The sequence below is a fragment of the Pleurodeles waltl genome, chromosome 1_1 (genome assembly GCF_031143425.1).
Source record: "Pleurodeles waltl isolate 20211129_DDA chromosome 1_1, aPleWal1.hap1.20221129, whole genome shotgun sequence".
NCBI lineage: Eukaryota > Metazoa > Chordata > Amphibia > Caudata > Salamandridae > Pleurodeles > Pleurodeles waltl.
Genome location: NC_090436.1, coordinates 90,315,718 through 90,335,562, shown reverse-complemented (window position 1 = coordinate 90,335,562; position 19,845 = coordinate 90,315,718). Strand labels below are relative to the sequence as shown.

Sequence of the window (19,845 nt, the reverse complement as noted above, 5' to 3'; positions counted from 1 at the left end):
TCGATGCACACTAGCCATATACATAAATGTGGGTGACAAATGAAAATTTATCCCGTCTACACTATAGGAAGCAATAAGGCCCAATTGATTTCTATGGAGGAGTAACTCAAATGTTTGCTCTGTGTCACCATTTTTATCTAAAAATATTCATATACATGTATCAATCTTACTAACCAAGCAGCCTGTATAAAATGACTGATATCTGCTGAAATAATACATTTTTTATTGGTCTGACAGAAACTGTGACATATTGTTTTTGCTACAGTAAACACATTCTTCTATTCATTACTTTATTTTGCTTGTGGCAAATTTACAGGATGCAGAGCTAGTGTTCAAGTGTGCTCGTCTGTTTCAACTGGAACAGAATGTGTTGCCCCTGTGTTGATTGTTAATATCATGATTTCCTGTCATGGTATCGACGCCCAATTGGCTGGCGCATTGTGGGTAATCAGTAAATTTTTCACAATTAAGGGCATTGTTGCCAGAAATGCCAGTAGGGGGCTGTCCCTGCAGCCTGGAAAACACTGATCTCCAGACTGCACAGCATTAATCTACCAGCCCACACTACTAGTCATTTGCAGATTACTCACCGTGAATCAAAATGCGACCCTTGATGACACTACCTAGAAACTAGTTAACTTCCTAATGTGGAAAACTATATAAAAGTAAAACAAACTCACAGTGTCTAGTGGCAAACAGTGTTTTAAAATTTCAAATCATTAAATTGTTGTCTTTCAAAATAGAAAGGACATTTATGGATATGGTTCTTCTCTTTCCAATTCTTAATATGTTAAGGGACCCTTCTATTCGATTTGACAATTAACTAGGCCTACCAGAATACTGTGAATCAGTTATGTTTTATTTTAAAAGAGTTATAATTTTCAAAAGCAGAGAAGGCCCAAGTTTTAAATTAAATAGGTCCTACTTGAGGTTTGGCAGCATGTTTCAAGAGTAGTGGTCCACTTGCAGACAGTTTTTCAACTCTGTTTAGAGACCCATAAGTCGACGGTGCCCAATAGTCACTATTATTAGAGGTCCTTTATTGAATATTGTGAACTAATATTGGTTGTTTCGGTCCAGTTCCCCGCATCTGAATTTGGTGCCATTCGCCGAGCTGTATCAATTGAGCGGGCATGCACTTAACAACTATATTGACTGAACGGTCCTCTCACTTCCATGAGTTCCCTAATAACCCAGTTGCAAGGCATGTTGAAAGATGAGAAGGGAATTAGAGTGTTTCAGGCTCTTGGTGCATGACTTGAAGGCATGGTAGCTGAAGGAGAAGGCATTTTAATGTTCTGTGCACTGTGTCTTTTAATACTTCTTTTTGGTTTGCTCCTTTATGCTTTCAGTCTGGGTAGCAGGACTATCTCACACTGGCCCTGATGTGGCAAACGTTACTAATACTGGTAGACCTGGGAATGTGTCAGAATGCAGCATACATAGAGGAGAATGCATCAGAGAATTGTTTTTGTACAGGAAGGTGTCCCTGCATAAAAACAATCCCCTTCACAACACGGACACCCTTGCACCATGGTTCAAGCATGCCTGCGTTGGCACTTTGGAGCACCATGTGTGGCAGCGCAGGGAAAAGACAAGAATGTGCCACATTATGTTAAATAAGCGCATTCCTGCCCTTTCCCTACCATGCAGCACAGCAAGGGGGCTTGCTAGGCTGCAAGATTCTTTCCTGAATATGCCCCAGAATGAGTATAAGAGGTGAATGCTTTTAACGCCTTGCAATTAGCATAAAAGGGGCCTACTCCCATAACTTCAAAGCACTGTGGTGTGTGCTAAATTGGAATGTGGGTGCATTGTTTAACATATTCATTGGTAATCTGATTTGGGATGGGAACAGGGGGAACAGACTTTCAAACCAAAACCCCTTACAGGCAACTGGCATAGAAGTAGGACTACAATCATAACACTCCAACATAGGGCTGTAATGATAGAGTCCTTGAAACAATGTGATAGCAATGGTTACACAATGTTAGGTATTTTTGTGCTCATCACAAAGGGGAAACATTATGCAAATATTTGTAACCATTTTTATTTGGTGTTTAAAGTAATAAGGCATGGCACCAACTGCCTGAATAAACAGAGGGACATGGGGAGCTGGTTCTGCAAATTACAAAGCATTTTTTGGAAAGGTTATGAAAAGTTGTATATACACAGAGTTTAAATATGCTATGACATGCTGCATTGTGTACTACACAACAAGCTTGGTTCACACCCCTCCTAAGTAAAAGTAGAGGAGAGAAAAAACAACCCTTGCCAAATCACCAAATTTTCTTGTTGCTACTGTGTCTAGTCGGGGAGGTACACTTAAAGTCTTTCCACCGCCCCAATCATGGCCATGACATGCCTGCAGCAGGCCTCGCGACCAGCCACCCCACCCCTTTGGGTGGTTAGTAAAGGAGAGACAGGCAGAAAGCTAATTTCTCTGCTTAGCTGAGCTTACATTATCCTGCTCCGCCACTGACCAACTGATCCTCTATGCCCAGGGGGAGTCACAATAAGAAGGTAGAGTATAGAAAACACTGTAAACAAAATGCTGAACTTACATACACAGTGCTAGGCATCCGTTCATCCCAGTGTACCCCACCACCAGATACACAGGTTAGACTGCCCTGTACCACAATTTAGCACACACCACAGCATGTGCCTTGACCAGCGTGCCATATGTTAGTCAACTTTATGTGGGGTCTCTGGCCAGATATTGAACGGACTGGGGATGCCATAGTGGCTCATAGTTAACGCTTAATTTAACTGCTCATGCGATGCAGGCGACTGAGCCATAATAAATTCTTCTCTATCTCTTCTTCCAATAGCTGCTTACCCTGCGGCCTACGGCCAGATCAGCCAAGCATTTCCACAGCCACCTCCCATGATCCCGCAACAGCAGAGAGAAGGTGAGTCGAAGAGGGGGCACACAAACCATCATGAGTCTCACCCAGGGCGCAACAGTCATTGCAATGCAAAGAGAGATCTTTGCATGCACAGTATGTCATGCATTAAGAGCAGAAAATTGTAGCATGCTCATCATTGGTTCATGAAATGCATGTCCTGACAATACACTAAATATGTGATAACAAAGAGAGATTCAATTGCTAATCATTAGGTCGGATGAGTGTATTTTTGGACATGGTTCTCAAGTGATTTGATAGCAGTGAAGAATTATTTGTGCTGTTCTCTTTGTGTCACTAAAAGCCAAAGCATATTCTAGAGGTCTTTCTCTGGGTCTAAGGCAGTAGCAGCTACCGCAAATCTCAAGGTGAGGGGCGGACGGGGAGCAATAAAATAATAATTAAAAAACAAAACTTACCATTCCGATGCAGATGCCTCTGGTACCTGCCACCTCGCTCCTCTGCTCTCCTGGTGCCTCAGCAGTCCATGAGACACCAGCACAGGCTCCCCATGCATTCTTGGGGCTACTCTCATGATTTGCCGAGCATGAGAGCAGCATCAGGATTGGTCTGAGTGGCTTGGTCTGCCACTCATACAGTGCATTGGGGTCTGTGCAGTTTCACCAACCCACTGTGCAACACAGCCTGTATTGAGCAATGGGGCAGCTTGCACATTTTCACATGGTTCAGTCAATCAACTAAAAAAGGATTTGAATCCAGGCATCAAATAACAGAGCTGACACGCAGCCTTGGTTTGCACCAATAAAGAACCTCATTGTGTTCTCCCAGTGTAGTCTACTTTGCAAAATACGTGTTGTCTCCAGTAATGCAATCAGTTACTGCATTTGTGACAGAAAGCTTAGCAGGGAAAATGGAACATTAGCTCAAATATTTGCTCTGTGTTCCTTTGTAGGACCATTTCCAGCAAAAGACAGATGGCCTAAAAATCTCCACTAGTATGGATGCATCCAGATTGCCCCCACTGTATTGTTAGCCTTCAGTAATCCCACACCAACCCTCATGTGAGCCTTCAGGTTCCTTTAGAGAGGCCCGGGGAAAGGGTGCAGACTGCCCTCATGTCCACAGGGGTGGAGTGCATCTGTAATTGTTCCTCCACATGGGTCGTCATCACCCCAGTGGTAACTACCTCCACCATGACATCCATTTATTCAGGGGCCACACTGGTCCCCTTATCCTACCACACATTCTTCAGGGGGTCGCAACCTATCAGCCCCATGATCACATCCATTCTGAATGCCTCCAGCTCTTCTGTGACCTTTCCAGATGCTTGGAAACATGCAATTGCCCTCCATTGCTGAATATATCCTCCTTGGACCCTTCAACACTTAACAACTACAGACTGATCTTTCTGCTATTACTCCCTGCTAAGGTCCTACAGAAAATCATCACCAGACACCCCACTGAATACCTCAGCAAGCACCAAGTCCTCAAGGCCACTCAGTCTAGTCTCAGATCTGGCCAGAGCAGGGAAACTGCCCTCACCACCACATGAATGACATCCTCATGACCCTGGACCGAGGAGACACGGTGGCCCTAAACCTCCTGGACCTCTCCACAATGTTTGACACCATTTCCCACCCCATCCTCAACCAAAGCCTACACGACATTGGAATAAAGACACACACTCCAATGAGTCTGCTCCTTCCTGACTGGAAGGACCCAGTCAGTCAATCTGGCATCATACATCACGAATGCCCATGACCTCATGTGCAGAGTTCTGCAAGAATCTTCCCTAAGCATGACCCCTCTAGCCAGCGTCATCCACTCTCACAATATCAACAGCCTCTCGTATGGTACTAACACTCAACTCATTCTCCCCCTCATGGAGAAAACACCGTTTGCCCGGATCAAGTTAAATGGTTGCATGACTGACGTTGCCCACTGGATCAAAACCAACTGTCTGAAGCTGAACACTAAAAAGACCAACTTTAATCACTTCACCATGGAAGTTCACATGGCAGTCAACAGAGCTAGGACCAACCCCTAACCCCACCACCACTGCCAAGAACCGCAGGATCATCATCAACAAAAAACTCAGCATGACAGCCCAAGTCAGTGTTGTCACCATCTCATGTTTCAATACCCTGAAGATGCTGAGGAAGATTTTCAAAGGGCTCCCAATCAGGACCAGGTAAAACTGCCTCACACTCCCATGTCACAAACGAGCTTACCTACAGGAACACCCTCTATTCCAAGATCAACAAAAAACTCACTAGAAGGCTGCAGGACATTTAGAACTCAGCTGCCGGAACAAGTCTCAACCTTCCATGCCAGACTGGCATCACACCACAGCTCCACTGGATACCCATACACAAACAAGCACAATTCAAACACCTCACCCATGTTTGCAAGATACTACTAGTCCAGCATAGTTCAAAAATCTCTTCTGCTTTCACAAATCTTTCAGACACCTCCGCTCATCCAGACTTCCACTTGCATATGTCCCACGCATATGGAAAACTAGATTCAGTGATCACTCCTTCTCCTACATCGCTCCTAAAGTGTGAAATGAGCTGCCACTACACATACGAGGCTCATCCTCACGTTTTGAATTCTGCAAGAAGAGGAAGGCCTGCTTATTCAAGTAGTGCCCCTAAGCCCTAGGTTTGACTAGATCTACACCTGCTCAGCGCCAGGATACCCCCCTGTGATATAGAGTGCTTTACCAATCTACATAACATAAGCTAATATTGTGCTTAAGGTTAAGGAACACTCAGACGTCACTCAGTAATGCATGGATTTGTTACGCAGCACAGTATTAGTGTGTCGTTTTAGAGCCATCGGCTAATGTGTCAGCATCTGTAATATGCCACAGAAGCAGGGAAATGCATCCACCCTTTATTAAAGGCTGAGGCCCATGCACATGAGGGGACACCCAATCTTATGCAGCGCTAGAATGCATGCCCATTGCAGTAGATATTACAGAAGTGTTGCACAAGTGTCAGATGCTAGATCTGTTCTATGAAAGCACTGCAAGCACGATAACATCCGGTGCAGTGCTTCTAAGGCTTTCTAGCAATACCCTTGGCCTCATGCCACCATGTATAGCAACCAGCAATTTGGCAACCAAGACATGACTGAAAGCACGGCTAAAATACCTTATACACAGGTGCACTGGAACTATGCGATTCTGCAGCTGTGATGTTTTCACCATAATTATATATTTGCTGAATTTGTCAAGTAATCCATCATCAGCAGCATTATCTGCAGACTTTCTAGCTCAAAAGAATCAAAAGTTACTTGACACCCAAAAACACATATTGCTGCACAGTGGAAGGCCCTTCGTAAAGGGGGATTGGTCACCTTTCAGTTGCTTTTTGCTGTACTTGGGTGTTAAACTGGTACTAATGAGGATGTAAAACCAACAATATAATGAAGTAACGCTGTTACAAAAGGTGCTGCATTAAGCCACATAATTTGCCTTCTATTGCTGCATAATTTTGTCAACTCTGCCACATAATTTGGTCCTCCCTTGCCACATAATTCCAGCGCCCCTGCTTACGCGGTTGGTTGGCCACCCTCATGTTGTTACTCTTCGACCTAACAACAGCAGGGAGCCTTTGAAGCACGTACCAAGTTAGCAAGAGGAAAGGGGGGAGGCAAGTATTGTTAACGGAAGATTAAAAAAACAGAGATCACCACCCCCGCGGCCCCCATCTTCATCAGCTAATTATTCCAGTGCGGTGACACCTTCAGATCAAACTCACCGACAACGTAACCTCTGACCCTCAGGGGTCGCTCTTCCCTGCTGACAGCCCCTTTAGCAAATTAGTAGGGGAGATTGCGTTTAGCAAACTATTCCTCAGAACTTCAGTCTCCATTAACACGAGAAGCGCCGAGCAACCGTAATGTCAGCGCCGCTGACTCCGAGGAATCTTAATGAGCTTTAAATGGGCGTCTGTCAGTCTCCTGGCATGTTTGCCTCTTTCCCTGCCGGTGAGGGGAATGAGTAATGGATAATGAAGTTTGGGCCTCGCGCGCGCTCTGCACTCATTCCCCGCCTGCGAAGTGCGGGTTGTACCGCGACTCTGTTTTTGACATTTGAGCGTCGTTCCTCGCCTGGAAGGGGCCGTCTTAAAATAATTCCGCCCCCACACACAGAACTTCTCCGTCCCCAGAGGGACGAGTGTGATAGAAGGTGTTCTTGTAAAGATACTTGTTCTGAAATGTTTTTTTTTTTTATGTGTGAGGAAATCTGTGCGCCTAATCTTTTGGTTCTCCTGCGTGCATCCCTCCCTGACAGGGCCCACAGGCGTCTCGTGGAATATAAGCTTGGAGGGTGGCCAGTCATACTTGTGCTGTCGAGCTCCGGTGTGTGTTTTTTCACTCAGGGGTGAAAATAAATATTGCAGCATGCCGGGAGTCGATATCCTGAGGTGGAGCCCTGTGGAGGTGTATCAGACGGATTTTTCATGCTTTTCTCCAAAAAGAACGTGTACCTGTCATCCCTGTTCGAGTCATGGCGTGAGGCTGATGGAGATGGAGGGGTCAGCCATGCGCTTAGTGGAGACGTGCCTGGCGGTCGACTCAGTGCGCGATGCTGAAAGTTATCTTTGTGCGAAGTTTGGACAGACGTGGAAGGGCCTCCTTCACTCTCTACAATTTCACCCAAATTTGCCCTCTGTCGCTCCTGCCATTCAGAGGTGCCATAGATCTACAAGTGGTCATCGCTAGGTCCAGCTACTGTGCTGGGATCCACAGAGGCCTCTGGTCGAGGCAACGTTACGTCGATGAGTAAAGAATACACAACCTTCCAGCCTGCCTCCTCCTCGATATGAAGCCGAGACATATGGCGAATTTAGCATATCTTCCGGGACAGATGATGAAAAACCAGGGCTGCCCCAGCAAACGTGGGGCACTTGGGCACTCTATGTGGAGGCCAATCATGCAGAAATAGAGCACACCAGTCTTACAGGAAAGTAAAAGTGTTTTTCCCTGTACCGACATGGGGCTCATGTTGTAAAGAACCTTCTGAGAAAAGCAACGAGTCTTGAAAATAATTATCTGTTCCACTGGGAATCAGTGAAGAAGAGGGAGTTTGTCAGATACTGAAGAATGGGGTGGAAGACAGAGAGAGTCTGGCAGTCAAACTCTGGGTCATTTGAAGGTTGTGCAGGAGATATTTAGGAAGTCTTCAGTGTAATGGATTACTGTAATCTAATGTAGACAAGGTGAGGGCTTGGATGACGGTTTTGATGGAGTCCAAACGGATTTAAGGAAGGACCTTATACAAGGCCTTCAAGCAATAACAACTTGGATGAGAAATCTTATTCACCTGCAGGACTGAGGAGCCATTACTGTCAATGTCACCTAGATTGTTTGCTGATGGCTCTGGCTCAGGACCATCCTCAAGAACCCTCCGATCCAGAGGCTGGGTGACGGATGCTAAAGGGGAAACAAAGGTTAAACAGGGTGGGGCTGAGGGAGGATCCCTGGACTGCTCCACAGATCATCTCTTTAAAAGTAGAGTGGAAAGAGGTAAGAGAAACTGCTTGAGGGCAAACCCTCTGAGCCCTGAAGAGAAGAGACACAAGAGCAACGTAGAGTAGGATACCATGTCAAAAGCTGCACTGAGTTCCAGAAGGTTGAGTGAAGCCCATCTCTCATCCTTTGATCAACAATAATTCAGATATTGTCTAAACAATCAACATTTAACTCAACAATATCTTCTAGAGTCTCTTAGCACAGACCTTTAAAGTCTATCAGAGTGCATGCCACCTATCCCCACATCAGAATACAGTCTGCAATTTCATTGCTATTTCAATAACATGCCACCTACTCTGATTAAAATATGTATTGACTTTTGAGGACTCAACAGCAACACAAAGGGTACCAAAACTCACTTGATTGCTCTTGCATTATCAACCATGCATGCCACATTGGACAGAAAGTAATTTAAAGCACTAAGGGGTCAATTTAGAAGAAAGTGGTGCGTCAGTTATGATGCGCCACTTTTCTTGCACCCTCTGTGCCCCCTAACGTCACCACAGTATCGCTGTATTTACAATACGGTGCACCATGCGCATGTAAGCACAATAGTGTCAACATTTTTTATGCTATTGTGGCGCATTGGTCGACTAGCACCAAAAATTATGGCGCTAGTCCGGCAATGCATGGGGAGGCCCATTGGAAACAATGCGAGCGTCACTTTAACGGCTCCCTTTGGCGGCGTTAAAAATGATGAGAAAAATAGCTCAGTGAAATCTCGTAAATTTCACTGCAGCATTTTTCTGGGCCTCCTAACAGGGAATGCCCCCCTTGCATACATTATGCCTGGCGCATCATAATGTGGCGCAAGAGGTTACAAAGTGGCGCAATTCATATTTTGCGCCACATTGTAAATATGGCGTGGGGAAATAGCCTCCTTAACTCCACATTAGCGTAAACAAAAATGACACTAGTGTGGCGCAATGAGGCGTGAGGGGCTTGCAAATATTCCCCATAGTACATGAGCCAGTGGACATAAATGGTCATTCTAATGAGTCATCTCATAATTTCCTTTTGTGGAGGCTGATGCACAAACAGTGCATAAAGGGATATGAATCTGTCTCGTCTACACAGTGCAGTGGCCTCTGCAAAGTGTCTCTGTAGCACGGGCTGTGCAGGGGCTGTTCCACCCTGCCAATACCTCAGGGTACAAAGATGAGTTTGCCCAGGGTCTTAAGGTCCTAATAATCCTGACCCTGAAAGTGACCTTCCTAATCTACTTCAATTAATAATGTTTTTCATAGCTGAAGTTAAACAAGGTACATGAGTGAATTAGCGTTTGCTATAATAAAAATAAATGACTTGGAAGTGCAAATGAAGAGTATTTTTGCACAATTAGACCTGTTGCATTTAACAATTGATCAAGAACCTTAATAGATGATTTTAACAAGTGTGGTCCTTTAGAGGTATCACCGAAGAGAACTGCTAACTTCTACAGATAATGCAGCAAAATAATTATTTAAAATGCAAATGGTTCTAATATTTGATGCCTAAAAATATTTTATGACAACTCAATGTGTAAGAAAGGACCTAATTGTTACAGTGGTACCCCCACTTTTTTCTATCTGGTTTTCCTGGCCTTAGGGCTACGTGAACAGTGGCAAAATGTGAGTGTTTTTCACCTTAAAACATGTACTGTACAATGGTTTTATCTAAATTGCTAATTAAGTTTCCACTATGGCCAGTGTAAACAAGAAATGCTCTGGTGACATGACATATTTATATGTCATATCTAATCTGCTATACACAATTACACCACCCACATATACGGCAACAATGTATGGCTCCAGAGAGTAACATTGTGCTCTGGCTAGGCTGCAGTTTAAAAATACTTCTGGATCAGATGACGTGGAAACATGACTTTGCCATGTAGAATTTGTTTAATGTATGCTATGTAAAACAACTCTAAGGCCACAAAGCTGGGTGTTATTGAAATAAGAATGATAAATCTGAAAAAGAATGTTTCACAGCAAATAATTACAAAAAGCAAATAGTACTATGTAGGTAAAGCATTTTACATAGACAGGCCCAGTTTTAAATATTTTGTCCTAACTTGGCCTCCGAAAAAACCATATAGATGGTCATTAAACATTATTTTCCGCTGAGCTTTAAAATTCCAATTCACTGGAAAAAGCAGTTTAAAAAAAAACTTTAGTTAGAAAGTAACTATACAACAAGCATTTGCAATGTAATAGATTTTGCATTTGCTTGAGATAGAGCTATTGGCGTTGTAAATGCTTAACTGGACTTTTCTTGCCACATAAATTATTCAACCCTGCCACATAATTTGGTCCTCTCTGCCACATAATTCCAGTGGCCCGGCATATAATTAAAGCACTTCCCTTTACCTTTTTCATCTATCTGCAGCAAAAAAATGAAAATATTGCCATTATGTATTATATTTTTTTATGCTACTATTTTGGGGTCCACCCCAGCCTACTGTGAGGACCCAGCGATGACCTAGACAGAAAAAGCACACTGTGTGGTGAGTTATGGGCAAAAATGTTTTGTAAAAGGAACGCCCCGCAAAGCATTATGGGCGAGTTTCCGAGTGCAGCGAATATTGTAGCATCTTGACTGTAATGCTCAGAACAGCCCCTAGAAGGTACAACTATAAAAATAACATTTGTAAGAAACATGGTCATGTAACCCTATAGTCAGCCCCTACAGAGCATAACCACATGAAAACAGAAGAGCAGAACGTAATGCAGTGTAACCATATATTTAGCCCCTATAGGGTGTAGAGCATTACACATTCTCAGGCCTAGCAGGTCTACTGCAATACTATTACAAACAAGACCCTTAAAACATATATCACTTCCAGCTGTAAAACAAAAGTTCCATCCACAAGAGAGCTTAAAAGGACATTGAATGATGGGAGAGATTACTATTTTGGTGCCCCCCCAACCTAGTGTGGGGACCCAGAGATGACCTAGACAGAAAGAGTGCATTGTGCTGAGCGTTTTGATGTTGGTCCTTTTGTCCGAGGACCACCACACTGTGCGTTATGGGCAAAAGTGTTTTGTAAAAGGAATGCCCCACAAAGCATTATGGGGCAAGTTTCTGAGTGCAGCGTATATTGTAGTATCTTCATTCGAATGCTGTGACCAGCCCCTAGAGGACACCATAATAAAATACCATTTGTAAGAAACATGGTCATGTAACCATATATTCAGCCCCTAGAGGGCATTACACCATGAAAACAGAATGGCAGAAAGTAATGAAGTGTAACCATATATGTAACTCCTAGATAGAATAGTCCCTTACACATTTTCAGGCCTAGAAGGCCTACTACAATACTATTAGAAAGAAAGCCCTTACAAAACAAACTACTCCACCTGTAAAATAAAAGTCCCAGTCATGAGAGAGCTTAAACAGACATTGAATGGTGGGAGAGGTTACTATTTTGGGGTTCCCCCAACCTAGTGTGGGGACCCAGAGATGAGTTAGACAGAAAAAGTGTGTCATGCTGAACGGTTTGGTGGTGATCCCATTATCATAGGACCACCAAAGGCTGGGTTAAGGGCAAAAATATTCTGAAAAAAGAAATGCCCTGCATAGCGTTATGGGTGAGTTTCCCAAGTGCATTGAATATTGTAGTATCTGCTTTCTCGTTGTGCCAGGAGAGTCGCTTTGAGGATTTATGAGTTTTTTTTTCTTGTGTTAAATGCTCCAGTGTGTAAATTTTTCAACTGCTAAACTTGTTAAGTGGTACTCATGTAAAGCGCTCCTCAGATCGAGGTTGCGCTAACGTGAAACTTCACATCGTCATGTAAAGCGCTCCTCCAATCAACTTTGCGCTTTATGAAACTTCACGTCCTCATGTAAAGCGCTCCTCCAGTCAAGTTTGTGCTATGTGAACCTTTATAAAACAAAATATTACATACATTAAAAAGAATCCCCCTCCAGCTTACAACCTTTGTGCGCAGACACCACAGAGAAACAGGAGCATGCCCAAAACAAGAAAGAGGAAGAAACAACATACGGCCACATAGCGAAGCAGCGAGGCAAAAGGAAAAAGTAGTGCACCACACTAAGGTATATGGCCGATCGCGCAATAATCCATGCAACAGGGTCAGTCTCTAAGGTGGTAACAAAGCAGCCTCCAGGCAGGACAAACGTAAAGCATTTAACTTCGAAATCAAGAGAATTTTGAAAGGCAGGCCAAGGAACAAATTAAAAAGATTGGCGTGTTGCAAGCCTACAGATGTAGATTACAACATGTCAAGATTCAGCACTGGTGCGGTGCCTAGGATTGACCTAAAAAGTGTTTAACTGGTTTGCCTTAAGCTTCTGCTTTGAAATACTTATCACAGGTGCGTGGCTGACCTCTTACTGACCTACCTCCTGGAAGAAAGTGGCTTTGCCTCTTGAAGAAGAAAAGCAGGAGTGGAGTTAATAGTCAGTATTAGTGGGGTCTAGCCAGCTGGGAGAATTACCGGAACATCTGACGAAACCATTGATTCCCAGGGCCAACCGTAGATTGACTATGTGTGTGGCCAGAAGGAGGGAACCCTCATTTTAGAACTGAGGGCAGCATAGTTCATCCCTATAACAGAGTAGACATAGAAGGGCCAATGCTCCTGCAGCTACTAGAAGACTAATGCTAACTCGTTGAGGGACTTTAGAAAGGTTGTCAGTAAAAAACGAAAGGAAGTGCTGAAAACTGAGGTGGAAATTCTGCAAAAAAGTAGCGTGGGATAGGTGAATCGAATTCTCAAACACTGGATAGTGCACAGGATAAAATTCACACTTCACAAACACCTCCTCAGAACATTTGTAGACCTGGGAGAAAAATAATATTTTGAAGAAAGTAGGCTATGCCTGTCTGCGGAAAGAAGGCTCAAGTATTCTTGACCACTGCAGCACCCAGGGATTGGAACTGCTCTCAAGGGACCAAGTGATTGGCCTAGTTTTACCTGTTACTGGGACACAAAAAGCCAAAAGGCTCCTGACTCCATGAAAGCCCAGCTGACTATTTTGAAATGGACCCTGCAGGGGTCCTAGCTGGAGAGAGAACTGGTGCCTAGAGGTCTGCCCTGGGGACCTGAGAACTGCAGGATTGACCAGGATGAAAAATGTCAACAATTGTAATTATGTTTCTGCCTGTGGTGGACTCAGACAAGTTGGTGAGTCTTTCCCAGTGCGTTCTTGGCAGGCAAGAAATACAAGTCATGAAAACGACTTCAGCAGGACCTTGTGGTAAACGTATCCAGCATCATGGTGCCATACCCAGCAACAGCTTCCAACTTTGCCCCACTGATGGATTCTGAGAACCGGAAAAGTGACTAAGTCCGAAGATAAAACCTATGACGGGGATGAGGCAAGAAGTCTATTCCAGTAGTAAAGTGACCTCTGCAGCTGCAGTTACCTGCTTTGCCTCACTTAGAGCCCCACTTAGAGCTCTTTGCTGCAAAATTAATGGCTTCAGCAAGAGCTCAAAATGGTGCATCTAACTACAAGAGACCTCATCAGCTTTTCCATTTGAGAACTTGAACTTTGGAAAATGAACTAAGTCCCAAGGTAACAATTTTGGCGACACAACCCGTTTGTCCAATCTCACCCTCTGTCTATCATGGTCAGCCCAAAATTACAGTTAGGCACTTAAGCATTTTGTAGGCATTTTGTAACTCAAAACTTCCACAAATCATATCTTCAGTTCCCCTAATGAGTTCCCCTTGTCCAATTGTTTTGGTGTCATTTTCCTTCATAATTCTTTTCTGTTTTTCTAAACTGGTTGGGGAGCTTTCCTATGTTGTGTTCTTGACTTGTTTAGTGTACTGTGATTTTAATACACATTTCTCCGTGGAATAGCCTGTTGTTTGTGCCACAGCTACGAGGAGGTGAGCACAGCGTCACTTAGAAATGACTTTTAACTTAACTAGACCTTGGGCCTCATTTATCAAGGTTTAATGCAGCGTAGCAAGCCACCTTGCTGCACTGTGCTGCGCGGAAGGGGAGAAATGTGCCATATTTAACATAATACAGAGCTTTCCTGTCCTTCCCTTGCGCTGATGCCTTTTTGACTGCCTAGCACCAATGCAGTCACTCTTGCGCCCTGGTGCAAGGATGCCTGCATTGTAACCAGGACTATTTTTGTGCAGGTAGGGGCACCTTCTTGCACAAAAACAATCCCCAGAGCCAGTTTCCTCCTTCTAAGTATGCAGCAGAATACAGCACACTTAAAAAGAGAAAACAACGAGGACAAATAAAGATATTTCTCCTTGTTGTGCCTCCCCTGGGAGGCTTAGTATTTGAAGGCATTCCCAGGTTTACTAGTGTTGATACATCTGGGAATGCGCCAAGATCCATGGGTGGATGTGTGAGAACACCCACGCTCCACCCAGGAAACATCTCACTGATGCAGAGTACCGCAATGCAGCGATTTGCGCTGTGTTTCGTTGCTCCACATTTATCAAGCCACTCGGGGCCACGCAAGGTGACCTTGCATGCCTTGATAAATCTAACTTAAGTGTTGCGTCGCCCTTGTGCCCCCCTTGCGTGGCGGCAGGGTGACGCAACACGTTGATAAATATGTCCCTTTATTTGTTAAGTTGATAGGTGTACCCTCCTCCCAAATTAATAAGTCAATAACACACAGCATTCAATACTGAAATGTTATTAAACGGAAAGAAGCACAAATTAATGGAGTGCATCTGGACACCTGAACATAGTGCACATCAAACATCATCCCCACTACGTAACAATCTGTACGTGTTAATTGGTACTTTTCATATGTCAAAAGTCACGAGGAACACAAATTGTGAACATGTGTTTTTTCCAGCTAATACTTTTTTTCCTTTACTTACTTAGGCCTGGCACACAGAAAGCAAGCTATATTTTATTTGTCGCGACACCCCTAAATTATGTCAATGGAATTTATCAACCATTGGCAAATGATCTATTTCATAGACAGCAGAATCTGCAAAAAGCATTATTCACAGTACTAGTAAATAAATATTGGTGAAATCACATCTTACTTTATTTGGAACATTACTTAATGGATAGACAAGGTAAAGAAATAGTTTTACGTTTGGATAAACACATATTCAGCTGTAGAAACAGAGCTGAGCTTTCCACTAAAAACTGGTGAATTTGACAGTGGTACTCCATTTCTGCCAGATGAGAATGGGCACATTGACTTTTCCAGTCCACAAAATTACAATTATACTCTGGAATCTTCATCCCATTGGTTAATAAACAATAAATATCATGTCGGATACAATGACAGTGGTCTACTATTCCAAAATAACACTTAGCTTTCAGTTCAAGGATGCATTGTGATAGGGTTAAGTTGAGCACTTTCTTTCTCACCTAGATACCATCAGATAGAACTATATTGCACTCAAGCCACATTTCAAAATTAGTCTAACATATATCATGACCTACAGCCACATTTCAGAATTATTCTAACATATGCCACGCCCTAACGGCTTATCATTGCCCATGTATTTGGTGGAGGTAACATGGTGGCTGCAATTGTACGCCATTGGTCATCCCAGAGTGTTGGTGATGTGCTTTGAGGTGATGGATTGCAGGTTGTCAGGACAATGGAATTATTTCAGAAAAATGATGGAATTTTATTGGGATGTATGAAACGTGCCATGTGATGTCTATGTTCTTAAAGAAAAGTATTGCTCTACAGTAAGACATTTCTTCTATGAGCCCCTCAGTCTCAACCTCTCCCCTTCCCTCTGCAGGACCCGAGGGCTGTAACCTGTTTATCTACCATCTGCCCCAGGAGTTTGGGGATGCAGAGCTGATGCAGATGTTCCTGCCTTTCGGTAATGTCATCTCCTCGAAAGTGTTTGTGGATCGGGCGACAAACCAAAGTAAATGCTTTGGTGGGTAAAGATAACAAAACAATTAGATTCATCCAGGAGAGGGCTTTCTTTAAAACACCTTTCAAACTGCTTATTTATAACTTCTTACTTTATTTGTTATCCCCATCTTTTTTCTCTCCCCCACCTTATGTTTCATGCTAAGACACTGCTTCTTTTATAGGCGCCGATTTTAGTGATGAAAGACAAGGTCCCATGTCAGGGACACTGAAAGAGTTCAACCTCAGGGTGGGTGGAGCCATCCAAAGACCTCTTCCTTGGTCTCATAGAGCAGATCTTGACCAAAACCTCTGAGTTGTTCTTAGTGTTAAATTTAGAAAACATGGTCACTGCATTCCACTTCATTGTTTTTAGCTTGTCTGTTATCTAACAGACATGTACCTAGCAAATGCAGGTCAACAGATAAGGTAGATCAATGAACAGCTGCACCTGTTGTAGAGATCTGTGTCCTACCATTAGGTCATGGTTTGAGTCCTGGCGGGTCCACTCTGCCTTTCATTCCCCCAACATCAATAAAATGAGTCAGGAATATTTTAAACCTAATATGAACACCTAGCAGGTGACATAAACCATGAAGTGCACTATAGAGGTGTGCAAAGTATATTTACATCATGGCCCCACTCCAATAGGGACAGTCAATCCCGAACTGTTAGGTCTTATTCCCTTTAAGCAGGTACACAAGCAATCCCAGGCGTGTTCCGTCCCTTTGAGCGTCCTCAGCGAGGCACAACTCCAATTATGTAATTCAGATGCTCTACCCCTTCTGGGAGGTGCAGAGACATAAATGCAGATGGTTAGTTGCTCTCTGTAATGGCACAGCGAGCACAAATTATTGCTATCCAGAGCAATGGCAGGGGCCATGAATAACTCAGGCATTCCATCGATTACATTTTGTTTGTGTTCATAATGGCCAGGTCTATTACATCGTATTTCTGGGCCCTTCAAGCAATTTCGAACCAGAGTGCATTGTGTGACATCACAATAATCCTGACAGATTCCCTGTCACATAGTGGAGGAATCACTACTTTTCAAAGAACTTTGTGTCTCCCAGGAAAGTATTATAATCTAAAAACTACCAAACGAGGCCAGAATGGAAATGGCAAACATTGTATTCTAATAACACAAGAAAGCTGCAGTCTGAACCAGAAATGCCTTGGACTTTTAAATAATGCAAACCCCACCTTTCAAATTCTGACACTTGGTGTGAGGTTTAAGCTTGGTGACTGTATTTGTGGTGCTTCCAGTAGGTTGTGAGGTCTCTTCACACAAATCTGAATTTCAGCTTAACTCATTTTGATGAATACAATGCAGCCAGATGATAAAGAATGATGTTAGTCCTCTTCCAGCATGTGGGGCTCTAAACATCTAAAGAACAAAATATGAGAAGACCTTTAAAAGACAAGCCATAAATTCACATTCAGTCTGAGTTACAGAAGATCAACAATGTCTCTCAAATTATGGGGCAGACCATATCACAAGGTCAGCCCCCTCTCACCAACACCCTCAGACCTCCAGTGGAGGCTGCCTTAAGAAGGAGACGGGTTAATTGCATCCTTTGTAAATGTACCACGCCAAGACTCAAAGTCCTTCACCACTCTAAGGTTGCCCAACCAACAAGGGATGGTAAGACAGACCACGTCCACCAACCCTTTCTCTATCATAGGGCTTCACACAATTTGTGATTCAATTATCTTAAAAATTATAGAAGATACTTCAAATCCCCAAACCTTCAGCATTTGATAATTTGATAAAGGTTGGCAGTGCATGCTTGAAGGCAAGGTTCTCTAAAGCTAGCCTTACTCACTTCAAGTTGTCAACCATATGTCTCGCTGTCTCCTTTTATGACAATCAGGAAGGTCCTACTCAGAGTTCTTGTCACTGAGTAGAAAGTTTACCAACTATTCATTGAGGTTTCCCTTATTCAGTAGAACTCTCCAAGACACCCATTATTACTAGGCAGTTCGTAGGCCATCCAAGGGACCATTGTTGACACTGCTGGGACAGGAAGTAGGGGCCAGGGTAAATATCTGTTGTTGTTCTAAGTTTGTGGTGTCATGTGTTGATGTGATATAGTCATGCAACGTAATATATGTGACTGAATAATGCAATGTTAAGATTTTGCAATGCAATAACCATTTAATTGTTCCTTTGGGTGTGATGATGTTTTGCAAGTTACTCACACATTCCATCCCATACGTTATGTGCTGGTTGCTAATGCTGCGGGGCTTTAATGAAAATTGTGAGCTGTGTTTTATTGTTATAATTTGCAGCATGCCATGGACCTTGTTCTGAGGGCCACACAATGTTCTCCAGAAATTAAAACCATTAGAATATGTTGATTTAGGCCAGGCCATATTCCAGATTTTGTCTTGGCCACAGGTAATGGTGGATTCTGTTTCAGAGCACCAGGCTTTGACGATGGAGCTATTAAAACGATCAGCCTTGTATGGGGATGGGTCAGTGTTTCTCCACATATTCCTGAGAAAGATGAGTGGTCTGGCGGTGATTCTAAAATTGTAACTGTATGTAATTCTTTTTCCAGTTTTCACTGAACTGACATTGTTTCTCTCCTGCATGTGAAACATTGTTACAGATATAGGAAGTAGTTTTGCCAACAAGCTTGTGCAGCTCACAGGTTCCATAAATGTATCAATTGAACCGTTCCATTAGACCCTTGATGTGGCCAATATTTACTCAGCATTCCATCAGTTTGGCCTTGTGGACGCTGTTTGGCCGTGTGGACCGTGTCCATACTATTGACTGATACAGTGCATGCAGTCGCATTGACTTACAAATGACTATAAGGCTCTATAAAAGACCCTGCTTTAATGGTAAAGCTTGCAGCCTATTTTTGCAAAACAGATAGTTTGTGCCCAAATATTTAAAATCAGAAACAAATATGAGTTCCTAGACTTAGGTCTAAGGTCCTGAATATGAGTATGGGGGCTGAGGTGCAGAGAAATTAAATCTCTGCACAAACAGGACTTTACAAAGGGATAGCAATTCTTAGATGGTAATTATCACTTGGGATATTTAGCATGAGGTTGGGTTTTTACCACATGCAGTAAACACTGCACCTCACGCGCACACACACACATGCACACACAAAATTTTCCCTTGATAGATTTCACCAGTAAGAACCTATCGGAAACTATCAAATATAATTAAATATATTAGATACCTACTAAACGCGGAATGCCTCATTCCTGTATACAAAATTAAAAACAGAAGCTATTTACTGCATCAGGTAAGTACACCACCCCAGAGGACTGGTAAACACCATACCCTATTCCGACCTTGTCATTGGCATAACACAAAATGATGACCCCCCACCCTGCAGAATGTGGTAAGGGGCCCTCAAGTCTTCACTATCTCAGACATATTCATAGACCTTGCGCTGGATGGGGGCTCCTTGAAGGGTTGAGGGACCCCTGGAGTGTTGGGGACCCCCTTGCACCGCACAGGGCCCTGTGTTACGCTCCTGGACCGTGTCATGATAACAATACTTTTCAATAGAGTTTTCTTAATAAGAAAAGGAGCGTGTATTCCTCACCTGTACTTTAAAGGAGACCACCTTAGAAGCCAAAAAG

General features: G+C 43.3%; 1 protein-coding gene across 8 annotated transcripts in view; it reads left to right on the top strand.

The window, feature by feature from the left end:
• CELF4 (CUGBP Elav-like family member 4) overlaps positions 1 to 19,845 on the top strand; it is a 1,197,256-nt gene that overhangs the window by 1,058,006 nt on the left and 119,405 nt on the right. For 5 of the 8 annotated variants that reach the window (XM_069218769.1, XM_069218589.1, XM_069218764.1 and 2 more), the window contains 2 exons: positions 2,832 to 2,912; positions 16,115 to 16,258. In XM_069218769.1, the coding sequence (XP_069074870.1) occupies positions 2,832 to 2,912; positions 16,115 to 16,258 (225 nt within the window). The remainder of the gene's footprint in view (positions 1 to 2,831; positions 2,913 to 16,114; positions 16,259 to 19,845) is intronic. The other 3 variants (XM_069218773.1, XM_069218770.1, XM_069218754.1) reach the window with 1 other exon arrangement.